Genomic DNA, 22,626 nt, shown 5'->3' with positions numbered 1-22,626 from the left:
TAATATTGTAAATGTGGGAACAGGATTAATCAGTAAGCGGACACTATGGTATGCGTTTACTTATTTTGCACTTCACTCCTAAAGAATATTAGTAGGCACAAGACAGAAGGTGCACCTTCAAGTTCAGCATTAAACATTTTTCAACCATCCTGGAAGACATGTTGAGAGTGAAACTGGAAAGCGGAATATAAAGGTCCTCTCTGCTCCCTTTGCACAAGTACTGCCCAGGAACGCAACATTTATTCTTGCCTTCTTTCCACAGAATCCAAAGTAGTGTACAGAGAGGTCCCTTGACTGCATCCCAATGCAGGCACTGACAAGAGCCAGGCCTGCTTTGCCTCAGCAAGGACACCATGTGCTCTTCAGACCATTCCCAACCATACGACTACTAGAGGCTTATCTCAAGAGCATATTGGAAGGATTCAAGATTCCCCCCTCCCCCAACACACACACACACATTTCTTGCCAGTCCTGCTTAGCCAGAAATACAACTTGCACAAGCATACCTATCAGTGACGCCGCACACATTGAAGTACACCTCAAAGTACTTGCCAAGCCGATGCTGGCGAACCATGTCTAACTCAATGGGCTGCCGATCTACACTGACCATCTGCATGCACCCATGGAAGGCTGTCTGATTGGAGGCACAGCCAGTACGTGATGCTGGCTTGGGGCAGCCTAGGATATACAAGACATAATTTCAGCAATGTGTGAGCAAAAAGAGAGACAGCATGAGAAAAAAAATGCAGTGGTTACACCTGATGGATTTGATCCAGGAATGCTCAGAGCAGTCACACTGAAGCTGCACAGATTAAGCTAATCAAGACTCACAGAAGTGCTGTGGATTTCAGTGACAAAGTCTAGAACCATCCCAGTAAAACAAAAAGAATGATCTGAAGAGAGAGAAATGTCATCCACCTGAATGACTGAGACCTGTTCTGACAAAATTCTTAATTAATTATCTACTAATTAGCATAATGGTCTGAGATAATTACCTTCCTGGGATATTCATCACCAGGGGATGCTGCTTTCCAACTTCAGAACAGAGCAGCCAACAGCACAAAAGCAATCTACTGAAAGAAGGGAGGATGTCTTTACTGGTGAGTGCACCAGTAAAGACTCAAACCTCATGAGTAATAGAAATGATTTCATGGAAGTCACAACCCAGGTAAGCCAAGTTAAAAAGATGATCCAAGAGCTAATGGAACACCTTTCAAAAGAGACAAAGTGGCTTACTGCCAAATTTAACTAAAAAAGAGCTAGTGCCTTGCCTTATGGCCTTGGTATCAAGGAACTTTCTCTGGACACAGCTATATGCTTCAAAATAAGGTATGTTCTAGGGAACACCGATTACCACTCCAACCTCTTGAAACTGAATGGAAATAAAATCAATAACATTTGCCTGATGAACAAGTCCAGATCTTCAGCTTGATTGTTCAAACAGTGGGATCAGGAATCCACATTGGAGCTGTGCTCCAGTTTTCTACTGAAAACTATTGACTACCTGCCTTCTATTTTGAAGTAAGCAAAACTCTGGAAAGCAAAAAGCAGCCAGGGAAAAAGAACTTTCAGCAGAAAACCAGTGCAGGGTCCACTTTGGAACAGGTTCCCACTACATATAAATAAAAATCAATTCTTTTGAAACTGGTGACACCAATCATTCTTGCTCCTTAGTTGCACAGTTCTAGTCACAATCCTCCTTTCTACCACTCTAAGATTTACCCAGGCATTGCTCATGGTGATCCAGAGAGGCCAATTCCCTCTTAATACCATGCCTACCAGTTGAGTTGTGCCATGTTGTGGCAAACACAGAGCTCTGCTGCTCTTCAGGGCTGGAAGCCTCCCACCTTCAGCTCCTCAACTGCCTCATCGTCCATTCCCAAAACTACTGCATCTATGTGCCAAGCCTTTCCTGGACTGACAGAGCCTGCTGTCAGTTGTGAATCACCCATTTTTCTATCTTCTTCACAGTTTCACCACAATCTCTCCTCAAGGAGGTACCTACCTCCAAAGAAGTACTGGTTCCCTGTGCGCAGCTGAATGTCTCGGTCAACACGGAAGCTGGCATCATTCTGGTCATCGATGGTGATGACAGCCGAGGTTTCACGCACCATCAAGGACACGGAATGCCAGAAGCCATCATTAAGACGGTATCCTGAAGATGGAGGGATGGAAGATACTTAGCACAGGTTATGACTGGACTGGCAATGAACAATCTTCCCTCACCACCCGAGAGGTTTCCCATCCCATTTCAGCCACCAATCTCAAGACCCAAAAACACTGTGGGTGAAACCTTTGCTCTCTGGAGCACTTCAATTCTTCTGAGGATGAAAGGAAGGAGGAGAAGAGGAGGAAGAGAGGGCTTTTAATGACATGCTAGAATAAATGTTCCCTATACAGCCTCTAGACCATTGATTTTTCAGTTTTACTTCAGAGCCATTGTAAAAAAATCATACTTAATTTTATTCTGAGAGAATAAAACAGCAACATGCAGAATCTACCAAAATCCAAGCTGAAAAATGCTTCCACTTGGATGATGGTTGCATTTTACTCCAAGCATGGTGAACTTTGAAAAATGCACATAATTGGACCTCTATTGGCCTGATTCACTTAAAGCTAATGTAAAATTATAGATGCATACCCAGGGTTGGATACAGACTTGCTTATGCTTAAGGAAAGAACCGCTTAAATAAAGTGACTTAAATTAATCAGGACTAACATGTCCCACTAGTTTCAATGGTGCCATATTGAACAGTTTAGCTAGGAATAAGCTAAAGAGCTCAGGAACAGATTGTCCAACAGTCTTTAACATACAGCTTTAGACCAGCTGCAGACAGAAGTAACAAACCCTAGAATTCCACAGGCAGGAAAGCCAGCCCTGAGACTGGACCGATCAAGCAACTTGCCCTTCCTCATTATACTGCCTTGTTTTTGGCAAAGCAAAGATAAAGCTCTGAGCATTATTAAAGATTTATCAATCTCCCTACATACTGAAATATTTAACAAGTCTACATCTGCCATGCAAGACCTTCTCACTGCCATTGTTGAAGCTGTTCCTTCAGTTAGCACAGGGCTATTTGGCAGTCGGCTGCCTCTTTCACCAGAATGAAGCGGAATGGGAACTTACAAAGCCTCAGCAAATAGGAGAAGATTTTGGCCACTTACAGTATGGTCTCATCCTTTCCACCAAACACATGCCTTATTGCAGGTTTGCCCAACCTTATGACTCCTGCCAGATCCAGACAGCATGGCCAATTCGCAGGAGGGTGGGCATTGTAGTCCAACACTTCTGGACTACAGATCTAGGTTGATGGTGGCTGCCCTACTGCATACCCACCATAAAGAAAACTTTCAAAAGTTTCTATTAGCCCAGAACCATCAATGGTGATCTATGCATCCCAGGAAGCTCAGATTTGTGTGCAAACCATCTAACATTAGAACAACATCTTTGGCTAATGTCCTTTAGATCAGTGGATATGATGGCAAATGAGTTCCGCTACAATGAATGATAAAGTTTGGCAATCAGTCTGGCACCATTCTGCTCCATTTGGTGCGGCAGAAAAATGGGAGCTGAGTACATACATGTCTCATTGGTGGAATCTGTGTCTATGCATGAGCAAAAGATGATTGGGGATTGTCAGGATGATGACTTTTGTAAATGAACAGAGACCATCTGGACCTTAAACTCTGGGAGAGAAATAAGACATCTGGCAGGAGTTGTCTGGATCTACTACAAATCTGACACATTTCAGGTTTCTATACACTAGTGGTTGGGATGCTTTCAATAACAGTGGTTGGATGCTCCGATGTAAAAGCAGAGTTGTCTTAAAGAAAGATTTTATTAAAAAATTAAAACAGCATTTGGTTTTATGCAGGCTACTGGAAGTTCACTTTAAAATAAATTCCAAATCAACTTACTGTAATTAGTGCTTTCACATAAATGGTTGGAGATGATTAGCTAACATGGTTTAAGTACAAACACCCTCTAAAAGTTGGGTAAATGCAAGCATGTGAAAGAAAGACATGAAATATGTTCCCTTGCTTCCCTCATGGAGGAGACCCACGTTGCTTGATTACTGGTAGCAGAGGGAGAGAGGAAGGAGGAGGAGGAGGAAACTATCCTGTCACAGGACACCAAGGGGATGAGCTGCACAACCAGCTGGGGAGGCAATGCATTCCCTAATGCTCTCTAGGGCCTGGAAGGCTGCAGAATTGTTCCTTTTATCCAACAGCAACTACTGATGAACTTTAATTCCCTCTGCATCACATACCTATCCCATGCCCAACTGACCTGAACCTTGGGCCCTATTTAAAAGACCAGTTCCCCTTTAGAACTGGAACTACTAAAAGTCCAATTTATGTTCATGTCCTTTCTTCGATCTATAGCAGATTTAAAGGTGTAACCAAAAAAAAAAAAAATCAGGTCCCACCATCACCTATTTAGAAATAACCAATTATTCATCTGTTATTTGCATTATTATTAGCATACCTAGCTTGCTAAGTCTGCACCTTCACACAGAAAGGCAGAGATCTTTTCACAATACTTACATCCAGTAACATCTTTTAAAAAGAAAGAAAGAACAAAAGAATGAAAGAGAAGTTACATAAATGCCTTCGCTTCCTTCCAAGCCCCAGTTTACAGTCAAGCAGGGCAGTACCTAACAGGGGGATCCCCCTTTTTGTTCCTCCCAGCCTAAGAGAGGAGCATGTTTGTTCTGTTCCTTAAATTTTAGGCCAGCGTTTTCATTTTCTTGCCATAGCACAGCTACTACCCAGTCTGGGGTCTTTTCTCCATGATGAAAGTCCAGGACCGAAACTCAGCTCAAAGAAAGCCTGGTTTTTAATATCCTAAAGCAACTTTGTTGAAATGTTCTTGGGACATGAAACTGCAGGAATTCAGTGCCATCTAAAATTCAGCTGACTACCACATGACCTTACACCCTGGCAAGGGTGAAACACTGCTGCAAATTGTGCAGGAAGAGGAGAAAAATCACCCTCACCCAACCCAAAAGTGACAGGGTGATACTCTCAGGCACTCCCTTGCCAAGCTAAAGTTGTGACTAATAATTGTGAGGTGTCAGCTGGTTTCCAAGGATCACATAAGGTCACCTCCACTGTCAGAGAGTCAGGGACTGCCTCCACACCCATCCGTCTCTTCATTCCAGAAGCACTGGCCACCCAACCCTCTGAGTGTGGGTCAGCTGGCAGGCAGCATGTCCATCTACCTGGAGGACACCACTCAGTTCCAGCTGGCCAGGAAGCAGGGCATCAGCTTCATTATTCTCCTCCAGGAAGAAGCCAATGGGAGGGCAGCAGTGAGAATACAGCTCTTCACCACTGGCCATACATTGCCACAAAACCCAGTTGAAAAAGAGAAGCAGCACAGCCAAAAAAGCTTCCCTCCACGGATGAGAGCTACAGCTTGCTGGACTGGAAGCTTCAGAGTAAGTTCCACCTTGCAACCCCCTATGGGCCACTAAATCCTGTAATGCAAGCTGCAGGCAAAGAAGCCAGCCAGCCTCAACTCATTCCATATTCCAACCCTCTTCCTTCTCCAAGCCTACCAAAACTACCCCTCAGGACAGCACTTAATGCACTCCTGAGTTACACTGAAAAGAGTCCTGTCAAAGTTAACACCTTCCTCTGCTCCTACCTGCTGCAAACTCCAGCTTCTTGGTTTTAACTTTGCTTTTTGGCTGAGCAATGGTGACATTAACTTGACCATCACTCAGCACCATCTCAAGCCAGCCCAGGTCATCAGCAAAGGAAGTGTACATGAGCAGCCCCACAACATCCCACGAGCGGAAGCTGAAGCTGACTGCCAGTAGATTGCGCCTGGGATATCCTGGCACCTGCAAGAAGTTGTTGACCCCAGCAAATGTGAAGGGAAACAAAAGGTTGTCCCGACAGTAATAGCCCACATGGCCCTGTAACAAAGAAAGAGACAGTGAAGAGGGAATCAGGGTAAGGCAAAGCCAAATTCTGTCTGTGTACACACCAAGCTGGCCTTCCATTAAGGTGCGGCCACACAGGTTTGGTGCTCACACCATTATGGTCCATAATAGTTGGATTTGTTCTCAGGCACACAACTCTGCATGCTGAAAATCTCAGTTTTTTCTTAGAACAAAAAAATGTTACGCATCATCATGGCTATGACTATACACTTGAGAGCAGCTAGCAATGCTTGGTGAACACTCAGATATAGGTAAACCATGGGAAGGAGACCAGAAAGGATTTCCAAGGGGGTGTGATGCGCATATACATACATACATACATACATACATACATACATTCCAGTCACACAGGCACAAAGGATACTACTCGGTGAAAGTATAATTTTTTGCATCCTTCTCCACCCAAATACATGCTATCATCCTTAACTGTCCATTTTTACTCTAAAAACTGGGGCTTCCTTTATAGTATCACTTTTGTTTCAAAGACATGACAATCAAAGCTCCCTCTCCCCTTAGTAACTCTTTGTAGATCAGTTTGCTTCCAAATTTATGTGAACAGAAAAACAGGGCTGTAGAGGGTAGCACAGATAATGCCAGCAGAATCAAAGCAGAATGCAGCTGCTTCCAAACAGGGAGTGGTTGCATATTATGCCGAGTCACCCTGACAATAAGTTGCAGTGGGTTGATTGTTGGCAAAACAACCCACAATGCACATGACAGAAAATTGGGCTGACTGTGGGTTGCTGGCCCCCTTCTTCCCTCTCAGTGCTCCTGCAGGTCTCCCAGGGGACAATGTAGGAGGAGCAAGTTGCCTCCTCATTCCCTACCATGATCACAAGCCAATTTCAGTCCAGCATGGCCTTATGCCCCTTTCCCTTTTTCAGTTTCTGAAGACAGCTATATACATACCAAAGCCATTCACTGACACACCACCCTTTTTGTGAGCAAAGATCACGCACACCTTTAGTTTCTCTTGACCACTCACCTTTTGACAGCAGTCAGGAGAAAGCGAAGAAAAGAAAAACAATTTGGAGCCTCTTCTGAGCCATGTCCAGGGTTGGCACCTGCCATTCCTGGACATCAGGAAGCCCTGTAGACTTGGCCCAGGTGAGGCTTCTGGTTTTTGAGTTGCATAGAGGAGTCCACTCATGCATTTGTGGAAGTCCACCTAAAAACAATTACTTTCAAAAACTTGCACAAACTTCTTACACTGTTTTTGAAAAGAGTGACAGTCCCTCCAGTGTGCAGTGTCAGTAGCTGTGAATTTGGAGATCACTAAATGTGATTTCCAGGAAAAAGCTGGGAGAGAAGGGGGGAAAGTCATGGTGAGCACAAAAGACTTGGGATTGCGGTGGAGAGGGAAAACAAGATAGCTCCTGCTGCCGAGTCCCCGGCAATATCCATGGGGAGGGGCAAGGGGAAGGATGGGGGCAACCCACAGTGAACCTGGTCATCCGTTGAATGCACCCTGGATTGGATCACAAACAATCCATCTTGCACAGGTCAACAGGTGAGCTGTTGTGACATGCACACCTACTCAGTCACTGTGGAGTCAGCAATAACTGGAAAGGGCCCTCTAACACACCTACAAGAGACCCAGAAGTTGCCAGACATGATTATCTCCCCAATGCCAATCCAATATCACACTCATTTTCACCTCAAACCGGATAGAGGGCTTGCGGCGTCTTGCTAAATCAGTTATGTAGACCAGATTATAGGCGATGTTCTCCATGCAGCCACGGAAGTTCTGCCGATAGGCGAGACGCTGCTTCTCATGGTTCATCACTCCTCCAAAGAAGATCTGCAGAGGCCAGAAAAAGGAAAAAGCTGCTCAGCTGGAGGCCAAGTAAGCCTGTGGCTTCCCAGCACCCGAATGCAGACCATGCTCTTGTGGTATAACAGAGAGAATGTGAGGCTGTGGGGGGAAAGAAAAAGGTCTAAGTCCCACAAGGAAGAAGAATATTTTAGACTTTTATTTCAAATTCCTAGTTAAAGCACTGCAAACATAATTTCCAGCACAACTTAGAGTAGAGCTGGCCACCATTCCAGCACATCACCTCTGAGTCCAGGTCAAGCTGCTCAAACTCCCCATTGAGGCGGAACTGCAGGACCTCCCCATCGAGGCTGAAGTTGACATATTGCCGGTAGCGGTCGAGACGAAACTGGTGCCAGTGCTGGTCATCCAGGAGACTCCCCAATTTCATTGTCGTCTCCCCTCCACTAGTGTTTAGAGAGCTGTTGCCTGAGGAGTGGAGACACAGATCTACACAAAGGCGAAGGCAGGCCAGCTTTGAGACTTTTCAGTGCCCCTCCAAAAACAGACTTTGCGTTTGAACATTCATTAAACCAACCTATGATCACAGGCAGGAAGGGGCTGCACTTGTAGGCACACACAATTTTGCAAAGCAGAGAAGCAAAGCTTAGTTCCCCATCCTACAAACATACACAAATAGAGCAATAGGTCAAGAGCCTCTAAGATCTTGCAACTAAGGAAAAGGTGACAAGTGACTGGAGGAGTGTGTCAGGTACCTTTGCCTTCATATGATAGGAGTTTTTAACCGCTTGAACCAGATGAGACGAAGTCAAAGATCACCCCTTCCTCTCCTCTCCTCTCCTCTCCTCTCCTCTCCTCTCCTCTCCTCGTGACTGTACAGATAGTTTGCATGAAATTTCAGTGAATCTGATTACCATACAGGCATGTGTCTACATACATTTTTTAAGTTGGGCTGCTTGATTATTGTGAATCTTTTTGCCTGATTAATCTGATGAATATTCAGTTTAACAAATGGGAAGCATATTCCTTAATGAATGAACATCTCACTCCAACCTTTAATGCCACCCATCAAAAAGTGTGTGGGAAGGACAGAAAGGCAGCTGGACTATGTTTTTCTGCTTGAATTTAGTCACAAATGGAGAGAGTTGTTTTGGTGCAGTTACTCTTTGCAAGAATTATATGGAAGGCACACTGCCTGCAGAGTCTCCTTAATGCTGATCTATGCTGACTGATAACGAGACAGCCTAATTCTTCACTTTTGATCTAGGTAGGGTGAGAGGCACACATGCTTTGCTTTCCACTGCTGGAAAACTGAGTCTGCCTAAAAGCATAGGCCTTTCCAGTCTTCATTCCAACTAAGCCCTACAGCTTTATTACTTCTCACTGCTGAAAACAGTGTGGTTGAACATATGAAATCTACTGGTGCCAATCAAGACTGGCAAGACACACTAACACTCTTCCTCTGGGTTTTCACAAGATGGCAGTTATGACCCTCCCCATGATTACTGCCTCTCAGCTGGCCAGTGCATACTTCTTCCTCCCAGTCTCACCAAGACTCATGCTGAGAACCAGCTGGGCCTGTCGCAGCTCCACACTGATGTAGTCTCCCTGGGACCCTGCCCCGTACATTAAGATGCCTTCGCGTTCCATTGTCTTAAAGTTGAACCCAATGATGTCTTGGGTAGTACGGACAGTTTTGGTACGGAATCTGTAGGCAATGGCATCATCACCATCAAAATACAAGACGTCAGACTCTGTAGGAGAGAAATGGAATGAACAGATGAATGGCTATTGCTAGTAAAATCCCTTCTCTAAGCAACTTCCTGGCTCACCAGAACCAACATCCTTGGAATGCAGTGAGATGATGTTGATTCCAAGCTGCAGGAATGATATGGAGCTAATGAGCCAAATGAAACCGACAGCACTCTAGCCAGTTCAAAGTTTGCATGCACATGGGACCGGGCCAGTGACCAGAATGTTTCCACTTCCCTGGGCTGGTTCACACAATCAAGAAGCCCAGTTTGAATATTCAACACTTATTTATGCTTTCCTGTGTCATGAGGCAAGGCTTCTGTGGGGTAATTAAAATAACTAAAATTTTAATTTGCATGACATCAGAAACCATGGCCAGGTGCTGATTATTCAAAATGGCCACCCAGCAAACACCACAGCTCACTATGGCTTAAATAAGCTGTGACTAAGTAAAACTGGCCTCTCCCTATGTTTGCAATAAAGTTTTCAATATGCCGTCTTCTCCTAAGAATGTCTTTCACCATCCTACCAGGCCTTCTTTCCCCAACCATGCCTAGAGACGGCCCACTTGGAAACAAGTTCTCCTCCCACTGAACGTCTGATAAGTAAAAAAGAAACATAACTTTCATAACAAAAGATTGAACAATGAATTCTCCAAACAGCTTCTACAAAGAAACAAGTTTTTAGTAACTGTGTAATAATAGATGATGGTATGTATATTTTTGATGTATTGTTCAAAGCCAGCTTGGTATGAGAAAGATACCCTGCAAAGGTTTTCTCCAAATTTACTCTTTTCTTCAGAGGAACAGGAAGATCTGTAATATGTTTTCTGTCCTCCAAATTCCCAGGAATTCTCTAGCTACCTTTTGAAGAGTCATGTTAATATTCTCAGAATAATCACTTACGGTAGTAGCAGCCATAAAGACCCACTCGTAAACCAATGGTGCCATGTGGATTCCAAGCCACAGGAATGATACGGAGGTAACGAGCCAAGATGGGATAATGAAGGTCATGGAGAACCACACCACTTGCATTCACATTGCCAAAAAATGTCTACAAGAGAAAAAACATGAAGAGAAGCTATTCTGAGTGACAGCATGAAAAGCCCATGGGGGCTTTGCACAGTCCAGATTTCTGAACTAAGTGCCAAGAAGTTCAACACTGCATGTATGCCCTATCTTTCTTCCTTTTGCAAGGAACCCAAGATGGCTTATAAGATTTGCCTCTTCCTCATTTGCCCTCACAGTAACAACACAGTGAAGTAGGTTATTTTGTTTTTAATTTTGATTTTTTTTTATTTTTGATTTTTGGTTAGGCTGAGAATTTGTGACCTGCCCAAAGTCACCTAGTGAGGTTGTTGGCCAAGTGGGGACCAGAACCTCGATCACCCAAGTCCCAGTTCAACACCCTGATCAGTACCTCATACTGCTGTAGTTACATGATTTTCTGTGTAAAAAGACTGAGGTGTCATGTATTCTGGAATTTTACTTGTGTAAGTCGTCTTGAGGTTCTCGCAAAGAACAGCATACAAATGTCTTAAATAAATAAAATAAAATAAACTATCCCTGCCATCTCAAGTAGAAAGGACTTGAATAGCGGGGGTTGGGTGATGTTAGCGGCCAAGGCCTTCAAGTCCTGTGGCCAGTCAGGCTATGCAAGAGGAGACAACAGGCTCAGCACAGGCAATTTCCCTCTGTCCCCAGCCCCACTACCAGACTCTCGCATAGTTGCCAAGATGCTAGGTTTCAAAACTGGCATTCACATTTCTACAGGAAATGGAATTATAAAACTAAACCTGTTTTAGTTTGGCAACATCTATTCTGACAAGCAAAGGACAGTTCAAAGAAAAGCAAAAAGAGCCCCCCCACCCATCCTTTTACCACTCCTATCTTGGGTGTCTGAAATTTCATCAAGCAACAGCCATAGGTCTACCTTTGCAGCAGTGAAAGCGAGAAACTTGTTCTGGAATAAAATAAAAGCAGAGTTCACGCAACCTGCAACTAAGCTCAGCAGTGTGGGTGCAGACCTGACGGATGACTGTGCTCACCATGGATTATCTGCCCCCCACTTGGTCATCCACCAAGTGGCTGCACTGTTGCCTCTCCTCATTACAACTGCAAGATCATTTGCACTCGCCCCAGTCACCCTCCCTTTGTTGTGCTCTCCACAACGCTGAGCAGCGATGGCCCTTCCAACGTGTCCCCCCCGCACAACAGAGGGGCTGCCACTGCTTCACCGCTCCTTTAGCCAAGGCGGCAGCCGAACCACTTGCAAGCGATCCTCCAGCAGGTTGTTTGTGAAGTGCAAGAAATGTGCCAACAACTGGCTGTGCGAATATTTGTTCAACTAAAGAAAACTGGGTCCTGCACAAGTACAAATATGTATACTCATGGAGGTTGGAAATGGCATGGCTTAACTGGGCAACGTTCCAAGAAATGTCCACTGTCAAAGTGCATGGACACCAACCCAGAGAAGCTGCAAATAGTTAATTTTTTATTTTATTTTGCAGCCTACTAATAGCTGTCAAAAGGCGAGCTCTGAGGGAAAGCAGAGTCATGGGGAGCCTTTGCTCATGGAAAGGAGATAGCAAGTTTTCCCCCACTTCACAAAAAGGGTTCCTTACAGAATTCCTAGTGCCCCCACTCTTTCCCAAGCTTCCAGGTACTCCAGAAATAGGAAACATGTATCCCACCCCATTTTTGATAACACTTACTTTTGACAATGAAAAAGTAAGTAAAGATTTTTTTTTTAAAGCAAGGCTTCTTTCTAAAAGACAGATCTAGGCATGAATACATGGGTTGGTCTGGATTAGAAAATATGTATACGCAATATGCATATGGAATTTATCAAAAGAGAACAAAGTAAAGAACTGCCCTTTCGAGATGTCTAGGGTTCAGTGCCCACAGCTGATGTCTGTTGCACTTTGACAGCAGGAACCCCAAAAGCCATTGCCTCACCAAGGCAAGTACATACCTCAGTACTTGGACCAGAATGACTTTTCCCCCACGCAATTAATAGAAATATTTGTGACCACTGCACTGAAATCATGGAAAGGAAGCGGGTGGGAGGGGGGAGATGGGAAAGTAAGGGCGAAAGCCACGGCAAGCGCAGGAGGACTTGCTTGGGGGACACTTGAGTACTGAGGCTACGGTGGCCACTGGCAAGGCCCAGGCGGGCTCAGCAAGAGCAGCAGGGCCACTCATGGTGCGCTGGCCGAGCCACTCGCTCACCACTTCCCTGTAGCCGCTGACACCAGATGGCAAAGCAACCCGCTGTGGGCACAGCAGCCACCACAGCAAGGCTCAGGTGCTGAAAGTCAGGCTTGGCATTTCTCATGTCACTCACTGAAAACATGCATGAGGGAAGTGGTAATAGGCAATGCTCACTGCTAGAGATCAATTCACAATGCCCAGGGTAGTTTTTGGGCTTTGAGGGCCACACCTATTTTATTTGTGAAATGTTTGTATGGGTTTATGTTTTGGATTTGCATTTCGAGTTTTCTCCACACAAAGACATGTGCATTTTTCATCCAGTTTCAACTCACTCCTGAGCAGTAACAGGCTGATGCATATTGGTAGAGATGTACAGATGTTGTTAATTTACGCTTCTCAAACAGAAAACTGGTAGAAAGTTATTTATCTCATTTGCCCCCCATTCTTCCTCCAAGCTTCTCTTGGAATTTACAATGGATTAGCTCACTTTATCCTTAAAACAACCAGGCTCTGGACAGCTCAGCAACCCCCAACCCACCATAGGTAAAACAATCCCTGGTATAGCCCACAGGTTTTAAGAGTGGTTTGTTTGAGGGGGGAGGGGAGGGGAGGGGAGGGGAGCCAATATGCCAATGGCATGACAGCCAACCACACTCACCTACGGTAGGTTGTCTTCTATGTGTTCTAGGTTTATGTCTTGGCTTAATCAACCCTTGAGTATGCAAAGCTGATGTTTTTGAAATCTATTTTCTATGGAAAGTCTACAAAGTGTGTCCAGAAAGTAATGAGAATGAAGTCCCTACGCTCGAGAAGGGCTCTGGCCCAGGAGAAGCTGGCCCAGGTCACTTGGGGTGGGGTGCCAGGTATACGTTAGAACACTGCTCAGTTGCATTCCAGCCCTGTCAGAGTCAGGACACCCTGTTCAAGTGCCTCGTACTAAGAATAATGCAAGCGAGTTTGGAACAGCAGCGCACGATAAAATGTTGTGTGAAATTGGGTAAACGTGCATCAGAAACTCTGGAAATGGTGAGGAAAGCTTATGGAGAAGCGCTGTCACCTGCCCAAGTGTACGGATGGCACAAGTTGAGATTAGCTCCACTTGGATCCGTCATCACGAAACACCCAATTGTGGTGCTTTGGCTGCCAGAGAGTTTTTGGCTGAGAAACACATCATGGTGCTTCCCCATCCACCCTACAGCCCCGACTTGGCTCCTTGTGACTTTTTCATCTTCCCAAAGATGAAGAATGGTTTGAAAGGAGACCATTTTGGTAGTGTGGATAACGTCCAAAGAGCCACTACGCAGGCTCCGAACGCCATCCCACTTGAAGACTTCCAGGGATGCTATTCCAGGGAAGAACAGGAAATTCGCTGGGAGCTTTATGTATACTCACAAGGTGCATACTTTGAAGGAAACAGTGTTCAATTGTAAATTTTTTCAATAAAAGAATTTTTAAAGTACCATTCTTACTACTTTCTGGACACACCTCATACGTTGCATTACAGGCTATCCATCTGATTAGTGTTTCTACTGCTGCTAAGCCTCTAGTGCTCTGTTTGTATTGATTTTTAGTTTAATTAGATTTTTAAAATGACAGTGTTTTATTGACTCTTTATATAATTTTTATTATTGTGACCTAGCCTGAGAGCTTCATTAAGCTGAATAAAAATGTGCTATGCTCCATTAAAAAATTAAAGGGCAATCTACAGTGTTTTTTATACTTTTGGACATATTTGCATTACCTTATACTCTGCATAGGACACACATGCAGATTATCTTATGTAACAAGTGACTTTTCAATGGTGGGAATCAGTTCAAGGTTGGGCTCATGATTTACTTATACTGCCTGCACTAAAGGGCAGTAACTCCAAGAGCAGCTGGATCTGGGCAGACGTGTTCGGCCATAACATGCACACGCCTATTAAGGCCCTTCGGGGTCCCAGCCAGAACCACCCTTTCTGCTTGCTGGACGGCAGAGGCAGCCTCCTCTCTCACCCAGTTGCTCCCCCGCTGGAAATAAGGCTTCCAGTTGCTGGGATGGTCACCATAGAGGACAATGTAGCGGGTCACCCAGTTGTAGGTATTGAAGACCCCCTGAGTAGCGATGCTTTTAATGTGAGCTTTCTTTGTCAGGTCAATCTGGAGCCACGGCTGCTTGTCTTGGGGGTCGGGTGACCAGCCGCCAGCACCTGCACAAGAGAGTGTGGAGAGGACAGAATTTAATTTAATTTAATTTAATTTAATTTGAACATTTCTATGCCATCCTTTGCAACAAGGACGGCTTACAGAAGATAAAAATAACAATATTATTGACAATATAATAATATAAATATCATTAAAACATTCAACAGAGCCAGTGTGGTGTAGTGGTTAAGAGCGTGGGACTGGGACTCAGGCGATCTGGGTTCTAGTCCCCGCTCAGCCATGGAGCCAACTGGGTGACTTTGGGCCAGTCACAGACTCTCAGCCCAACCTACCTCACAGGGTTGTTGTTGTGGGGATAAGATGGAGGAGGAGAGATGATGTAAGCTGCTTTGAGCCCTTTGTAGGAAAAAGGCAGGATATAAATCGTAATATAAATATAAATATAAATATAAATATAAACAAAATAAACAACCATACATCTTTTTCATAACTAAAGAAAAAAGAGGAAAAGGGAAACGTGACTTTCCAGAAATGAAGCATACACACTGCCACCCATCACTGTAGGTCTGGGCAGGCACTTTGGGCTCTGTATGATGCCCCGGAATTACCTGACACAAGCCTACCTCACAGTCCCTGCCCTCTTTCCAGTGGCCTGTGCCCATTAGTGGACTGCGCCAACCTGGACTGTGCCAATCCTGCTGCCTGCTCCATGTTGCTTCACACCAAATGCTCATGTCATGACCACTTGATTTAAAAAAATACTTGGCTTAAAAAAAGAGAGACAATTATTGACAGGATTAACCTTCTTTCCTTCCTTCAAGGTGCTCCATACATATGGAGGATCAGTTGTTTGGAGTTTAAAGAGCATGCATGTGTCTGATTATGGGATACAGTAACGGATCAAGGGCAGGTTCCACTGCTACGGGTTTACATGAGGAAGGGCCCGTTCAGCAGCAGAGTCCTGCTGAGCTCTGCAGCAGAAGTTACCTGGCCCAGTCCTCAGCATCTCCAGGTAGAACTGGAAAAGTTCCTTTCTGAAATTCAGTGTCGGCTACACTGAGCTGGATGGACCAGGGAGCTGATTTAGTAAAAGGTCACTTCCTACATTTCTAATTGGCATGGGGCCAATTTTGGAAGACAACAGCGTTAAATGGGTCACTGGATAATGCCACTGCACTGGAGCAAATGAAGGAAGGGTCTTCCTTTCTATGCTGAGCTTACCATAAAGCCTAGCAAATGTGGCAGCACGGAAGATGCTGGATCGAGAGGATGCACCAAGATTCCAGGTATAGAGGGGGCCAATCAGTTCATCATCACAACGCCCTGAAACAGTGGGAGGAAAATTAGGATGAAACCATCATTCTGGCTAGGCCATAAACAAAGCATTTTGGCAGGGTCTCTTGCCCCAGGTGTAAGTTTGGAAGCAACAACCTTTGGCTTTGACAGGGTTGTGGGCTTTTTGGAAAAAGCAGAGCTGGAAAGCTTTCCAGAAGCTTTTCCAGTGCTCTAAATAATGTTATCTGGTTTAGCACATTTGATTCATTTTTACTCCCCAACACACACCCTCCCTCAGTAAACACACAATGTATCTTATATGTAGTATACTGAACTAAAAATGTAATCCATGTCAATTTTATGTGCAGTTTAAATATATCAGAAACTTCCCCAATAACTACAAAATATTTCAATGGAAATATTTACTCAGAGTGAAATTAAAGACACATTATAGCTTAAATGTTATACTCAAACATATTCAAAACTTCATGCAGAAGTTATTTTATTGGAATAGTTGTAAAAATGTTGTGAGCCGCCCTGAGGCTTTGTTGCGATGGGGGCGGCATAGAAATGTTTTAAATAAATAAAATAAATAAAAAATGTAAAGTTAATAACATGAGAATTATGAAACAATGCAAACTAGAAGCCATAAAGCAAGAAATGGAATAATTAAACATCGCAGTACTTCATGTGAACAAATGAAAGCAGATTGAAATGGGGCACAAAGACAATGTGTTTTACAACGGAAAATACAAACTCAAAGAAACAAAGTGGATCTTAATACAGAGGCAAGATAAGGGTAGTAAGAGTTATGATGCAAAATTTGATTGAATCATATCAACCAGATTCCTCAGAGAACCTGTCAACATAACCATCATTCAAGTCTACACTCCAACAATAGATGCTGAAGGAGAAGAAACTGAAAAACGTCATGCAGGTATCCAGGATGAAAATGATTATACACCAAACCAAGACAGACTGATAGTCATTGGTGACTGGAAGGCACTAGTAGGAAACAAAGCAAAATCAAATATTGTGAGGAAATTTGAAATAGGGGTCAGAAACAAAGCAGGATAACCACTCATAGATTTCTATGAAGCCAACCATTTCTTTATAGCAAATTAATCAGGTAGGACTGATCACACGGTCACCACCATATGGCCAACATAGAGATCAAATTGGAAGCAGAAAGCAGAAAATCTGTACTCTTGCTGCCAAAACAGCACCAGCAACAGAATACAGAAGTTACTATGCACTCTTAATATCAAATCAAAGTAAAGCTGAAAAAGACCATTAACTGAAACATTCAGCCAAAATACAATTTAAACATTTCTGAGGAATTTTACATTTACAGAAAGAACAGATTTGCATTACTGAGCTCAACTGACTATGAGCTGGAAGAACTGTAGGCTGAAACCCAAGGCATTATTAGGGGAAAATGTGGTGGGGGGGGATCAATTCTTGTAGCAAAAAGAGGGAAAAAAAAAAACCCTAGATGGATGACACAAGAAACACAATAGCTTTGGGCAGAAGAGAAGCAAAAGGTGGAAGAAATTGGGACAAAATCCTGAATGAATCCAAGATTCAGCAACTATCAAATAAAGACAAAAAGTACTGTTACAATGGGCAGCATAAAGAAATGGAAGAAAGTGACAAAAGAGGAAAAACAAACGGCCTTTTCCAAAAGATCCAAGAAATCAAAGGGAAATTTAAACCTGAATGAGGAACACTGGAAGACCAACCCTCCCACTGAGCAGGGGGTTGGACCCAATGGCCCTCCATCCACTTCCAGCTCTACTATTCTATGATTTTATGATTCTAACAGGGAAACATACTATCTGGTCAGGAGAAAATAAAGAGAAGACAGAAATTATATACAGAAGAGATAAAGAGATGGCAGACTTCAAAGCGAAATTATGAGGGAGAATCTGCAATATTAGAATGCAAAGTAAAAGCTGCTCTGAAAACACATGGAGGGAATAAAGCACCCAAAATAGATAGGATGCTGACTGAAATATTCCAAACTGCAGAGACAGAACTGGTTCAAATCCTGACAAGAATATGTCAATTAATATGCAAAACAAAACAATGACCCACAGATATTCCATAGACATTCTGATCCCCAAGAAAGGAGATGCTAAAGAGTGCAGCAACTATAGGACCATGCAGTAATTCCCCATGCAAACAAAGTGAAGTTCAAGGTTTTGCCACAAACATAGGTTTTTACGCTATATGGAGTGAGAAATGCCTGGCATTTATGCTGGACTCCAAAAAGAAGAACTTATTGCAAATATAGGCTGGCTATTGCAGTGCACTGAAGAATTTCAGAAGATTAATCTATTCTTTATAGACTCTGCGTTGATTGTCCTGATGATGAACAAGAAGGTAATGTTGGGTCAAAATATGGAGATACACAATTGCTTCCTATAATCAAACATATTAGACAAGGATGTGTTTATCTGTTCAATCTGTATGTAGAACATATCATAAGGAAAGCTGGAGTAAGACTACAGGATGAAGGAATGAAAATTGTTGGAAGCTCCATCAATATGCAGATGAGACCATATTACTGGCAGAAATCAGCAATTCACTAACTCCTAATAAAAGTGAAAGGAGAAACTACAAAAGCAAGATTGCAGATAAACTGTAAGAAAACAACAATCATGACTCCATAACTTTACTAGCAACAATAAAAACATTGAAATTCAGAGAGATTTTGCATACCATGGCTTACTCATCAATTCAGATAGAGGCTGCAGCCAAGAAATTAGAAGAAAAGACTTGGAAGGGCAGCAGTGATGGATTATCAAGTGTAAGGGTGTTTCACTGGAGAACAAGGCCAGGCTCATCCACACTATTGTGTCCCCACTTACTATCTTTGAGTGTGAAAGCTGGACAGTGAAGAAATCTGGCAGGAAGATGATTGATGCCTTTCAAACATCATGCTGGAAGAACGCTTTGCAAATACTCTGGACAGACAGAAAGATGAATGTGTAGACTCTAGATCAAATCAAGGCAGAACCTTCCCTAGAAGCAAAAATGACAAAACTGAAACTGTCCTTCTTTGGCACACATTGAGAAGACAAGGTTCCCTGCAGAAGACTATCATACTAGGGAAAGTTGAAGGCAGAAGAAGATAAGAAAGACCACATATGGCATGGATTGACTCCATAAAAGAAGTCACAGCCTTGAATTTACAAGTGCTGAGCAGGACTGTGAAGGACAGGTTATTTGGGAGAGCATTCATCCATAGGTTCGCCATAAGTTGGAGATGATTTGATGGCACTTAACAACAAGAGAGACTGTTATGCAGACTTCCTTATGATGTTTGTTTAGATTTAACAAAAACTGACTACCTCTGAAAGAACACACTTTCATTTAATTATAGCCATCCAGAAAGTGATATTTATTTCATATCAATAATTTAATTTACCTTCAGTTTTGCTCACTCTCTGACAAAAACCTGATTCAGAATAACAAGCTGAATACTGGCTTTCCCTAAAGGCCCAAGCTGAGAAATTTGACCAAGAAGGTACTATTGCGTCCATGGCCTGCTTCTAGAATCCCATGGGCAACTGGTTGGCCCTGCGTGAACAGAATGCTGGGCAGTTGGATCCTTGGTCTGAGCCAGCACGATTCTTCTTATTTTAAGTGAAACAAACAGCAATCCCAGTCCGTTTCCGTTTCCTTTCAGTTTGATATTGAAGAATCTTAGTAATAGAGTACAAATATACCATGAATATTTCTGAGCCAGAGCCGGCCAGGAACCAACTGCATTGTGCACAGGAACTTCTTTCCACTCTGCATATTAACACATTTGTGGATTTTGAGAGAGACTTGTCAAAAAACTGAAAGAAAATTCTTACCAATACGCAATTAAACAGGTACAATAGGAAATGCTCCTTGTACTTGCCAGGCTTGTAGCTTTTAAAGATGAAGGGTCTGACAGGAAAAAAAGAGATGGCAGCCCCAATTCACCATAAACATGACTTCATACACAGGGATTCCAACCCAGCTTTTAAGAGCTGAACACTCAGTGCCCTGCCATGGATGCCAAATTTGTCAGTTCTGCTCTTCCCCACAGTTTTTTAAATCTCAAACTCCTTCCAGCCTTGACGATAAGAACGCAAATTTTGATAAATTCTTATGCAAAACAAACTGAAAAAAATCTCAAACGTCCTTTCCCTATACACACACAGATTGGAATTCTGCTCCTCTGTTATTACTTCACAATTAAACCTAGCTCTAGGGCTGAACCCTCAGCACCCTCAAGACTGGCTGCCTGTTCTCCTCAGCACCCACAAGCGATGCCCATCCTCACGTTGCCCATCTAAGATTTCAGATGCCCAGTGTCCTTAGAAGTTTAAGGTCAAGACCAAGCAGAAGGGTGCACAGTGAAAGGAAGGGGCCCCTTCTGTCTCCCAGAGATGACAAGCCACGTTCTCGCCATGCAGTTTGCATCCTTGGCTTGCCTACTCTAGACCGGAAAGTCTGCTTAGGAGAAGTTTAGGAGCAGCACTATCAGAAGCTCCCTCCCTCTTTTCCTCCAGATTTTTTTCTCCTTTCTACTGCAGAGTAGCTGACACGCCCTTGCAGACTCAGCTCCTGCCATATCTGCTAGATAGCAAGCTGGGAAAACCTTCTTGCATCCCTATTAGACTATGAGACAGCAGAGGGAAGAGGCAACAGACGCTGCTTGGGTGGGGTCAGAGGACAACACCCTTGGGTCTCTAAGCATGGAATGACGAATGAGAGCAGATCAAGGGCAAACGCAGGGGGCACCCCCCTCCCCATGCTCAACTCATTAGAGCAGTGGCTTCCCATAGCAGAGAACTTAGAACGCACCTTTAACTAATCAACGACAAATACAGAATGAAGCCACAAAGTTGCAGTCAGTAGAAGTACCTGCAAAGGTACCCTAACTGTAGGCAGATGCAGAAGGAATACTCCCCATTTTGTGGAGAGCGGAAAAAGGGGTTCCACCAGTGTTGCAAGACAGGCCAAGGCGGTGTTTGTTTTGTCAGCACTATCACGCAGCGCACTCTAAAAACGGAAGAAGCGGGGTGGGAGAACATTCAGTCCCTGGCTTCTGAGAGTTTGAAGGGGGTCTGAAGACACATCCTTCTCGGGCTTCATCAACAGGGCTTGCCGCTGGCATTCTGGGGAAGCCTCTCGCGCCACACACACACACACACACACACACACACACACACGACGACGACTGGCCAGGACTTCCACCTTACTCCGATTGCTGGGCCTGGAGATGCAGATACTCCTGCCTTTCCCCGGACTGGGAGAAATCCTAGACCTCCTCCCCGGGAACCCAACGTGGGTCCTGCTTCCCTCCAGGAGCGTAACGACCAAGACAGGAGCGCTGCTGTCCCCACGTCCCCAGGGAGCCCCCACGAACGCGGCAACCGCACGCACGGCCGCTACCGGGATGCAAGACCCCAGGCCGGTCGCCCTTCCCAAATGCTCTGCGCTCATCCCTGCAGCCGCGCGCGGATGGCGAGGCCCATCGCTCCTCTCCCACCGTGGCCTTTTTTCCTTCCCGCCCGGCCCGATCCACGCCGCTGCCGCCGCTACTCCTGCCGCAATGCAGCTGAGACCGCCGCACCTCGTCCGGGACACTCACGCGTGAACCAGCCGCAGCTGCGGAGCTGCAGGAGCGCGGCGAAGACGAGCAGCCACCCCAGCGCACGGCCGCCCATGCTGGAGCCGCAGTGCTGACTGGCGGGCTCAGCGCGCTCTGCCGCCCAGCCGCTTGGCCATCGCTGAGCCTGCGCCGCCGCCGCCGCCGCCTGCCGCCTGCCGCACGGAGCAGCCAGAAGCGCGCCTCCGATGCGGCGGCGCGCCTGCGTGCCCCCAGTTCGGGGAGCCCTCCAACCTCTCCTCCGGGAAGCGCTTGCCTCCGTCTCCCTCCCGCCGCGCTCTCCCGCAGGTCAGTGAGGAGCGGAGCGGCTGAAAAGCACTCTGCTAAGGTTCAGAAGCACTCTCTTTGCGCGAAGATAAAGCCAAGCACCTGCTCCTGACTCATCTATCTATTGGTTTAGTTCTTGATGCGTGCTCTTAGTGTTTATTTCGTTCCCTGCCTTTCTTCCACAGGACTAAAGGGAAAGCACAGGGCGTAGAGAAAGCATTCAGATGCCCTGGAATGCTACCACTGAAAATATGTGGCCCACCTCTGGAGTACCCACCTTTAGTACTACCAGTTACTCCAGCACACTTTACTCCAGGCACCAGGCTTGTCCAATGGTGTAGAGGTAATTTTTTAAGAGTAGGTGCTGGTTGTGATTTTGCTGTAAGGTTTCTGTGCTTCACCCTTCCTTGTTCTGGTGTGTGAATTAATTTACAGTGTTTTTTTTCCATAGTTCTCTGCTTCCAAGAAGTTTCCAAGTGGCAGCCGCAGCTGCTCCAGCTGATGTATTCTGCTGCCCTGTTTGCCCAGCAAAGGCTGAGTTGCAGCAGGCAAAGCACAAACCAGCTGCCTGCACTCCCTGCCCTCCCTCCTGGCA

The 22,626-nt window shown here is 44.7% G+C and overlaps 1 protein-coding gene across 1 annotated transcript in view; it reads right to left on the bottom strand.

The window, feature by feature from the left end:
* CNTNAP1 (contactin associated protein 1) overlaps positions 1–21,822 on the bottom strand; it is a 45,718-nt gene extending 23,896 nt beyond the window's left edge. The window contains exons 1-10 of the mRNA XM_044447343.1: positions 21,747–21,822; positions 16,058–16,159; positions 14,687–14,880; positions 10,386–10,533; positions 9,279–9,482; positions 8,012–8,196; positions 7,612–7,755; positions 5,654–5,927; positions 2,006–2,155; positions 507–678 (exon numbers count right to left, since the gene is read on the bottom strand). Coding sequence (XP_044303278.1) covers positions 507–678; positions 2,006–2,155; positions 5,654–5,927; positions 7,612–7,755; positions 8,012–8,196; positions 9,279–9,482; positions 10,386–10,533; positions 14,687–14,880; positions 16,058–16,159; positions 21,747–21,822 — 1,649 coding nt within the window. The remainder of the gene's footprint in view (positions 1–506; positions 679–2,005; positions 2,156–5,653; positions 5,928–7,611; positions 7,756–8,011; positions 8,197–9,278; positions 9,483–10,385; positions 10,534–14,686; positions 14,881–16,057; positions 16,160–21,746) is intronic.
* Positions 21,823–22,626: the final 804 nt, after the last annotated feature.

This window comes from Varanus komodoensis, unplaced genomic scaffold, assembly GCF_004798865.1.
Source record: "Varanus komodoensis strain SLA01 unplaced genomic scaffold, ASM479886v1 scaffold51, whole genome shotgun sequence".
Classification (NCBI taxonomy): domain Eukaryota; kingdom Metazoa; phylum Chordata; class Lepidosauria; order Squamata; family Varanidae; genus Varanus; species Varanus komodoensis.
The sequence above is the reverse complement of the archived record's forward strand: the minus strand, read 5'-3'. Positions and strand labels throughout refer to the sequence as shown.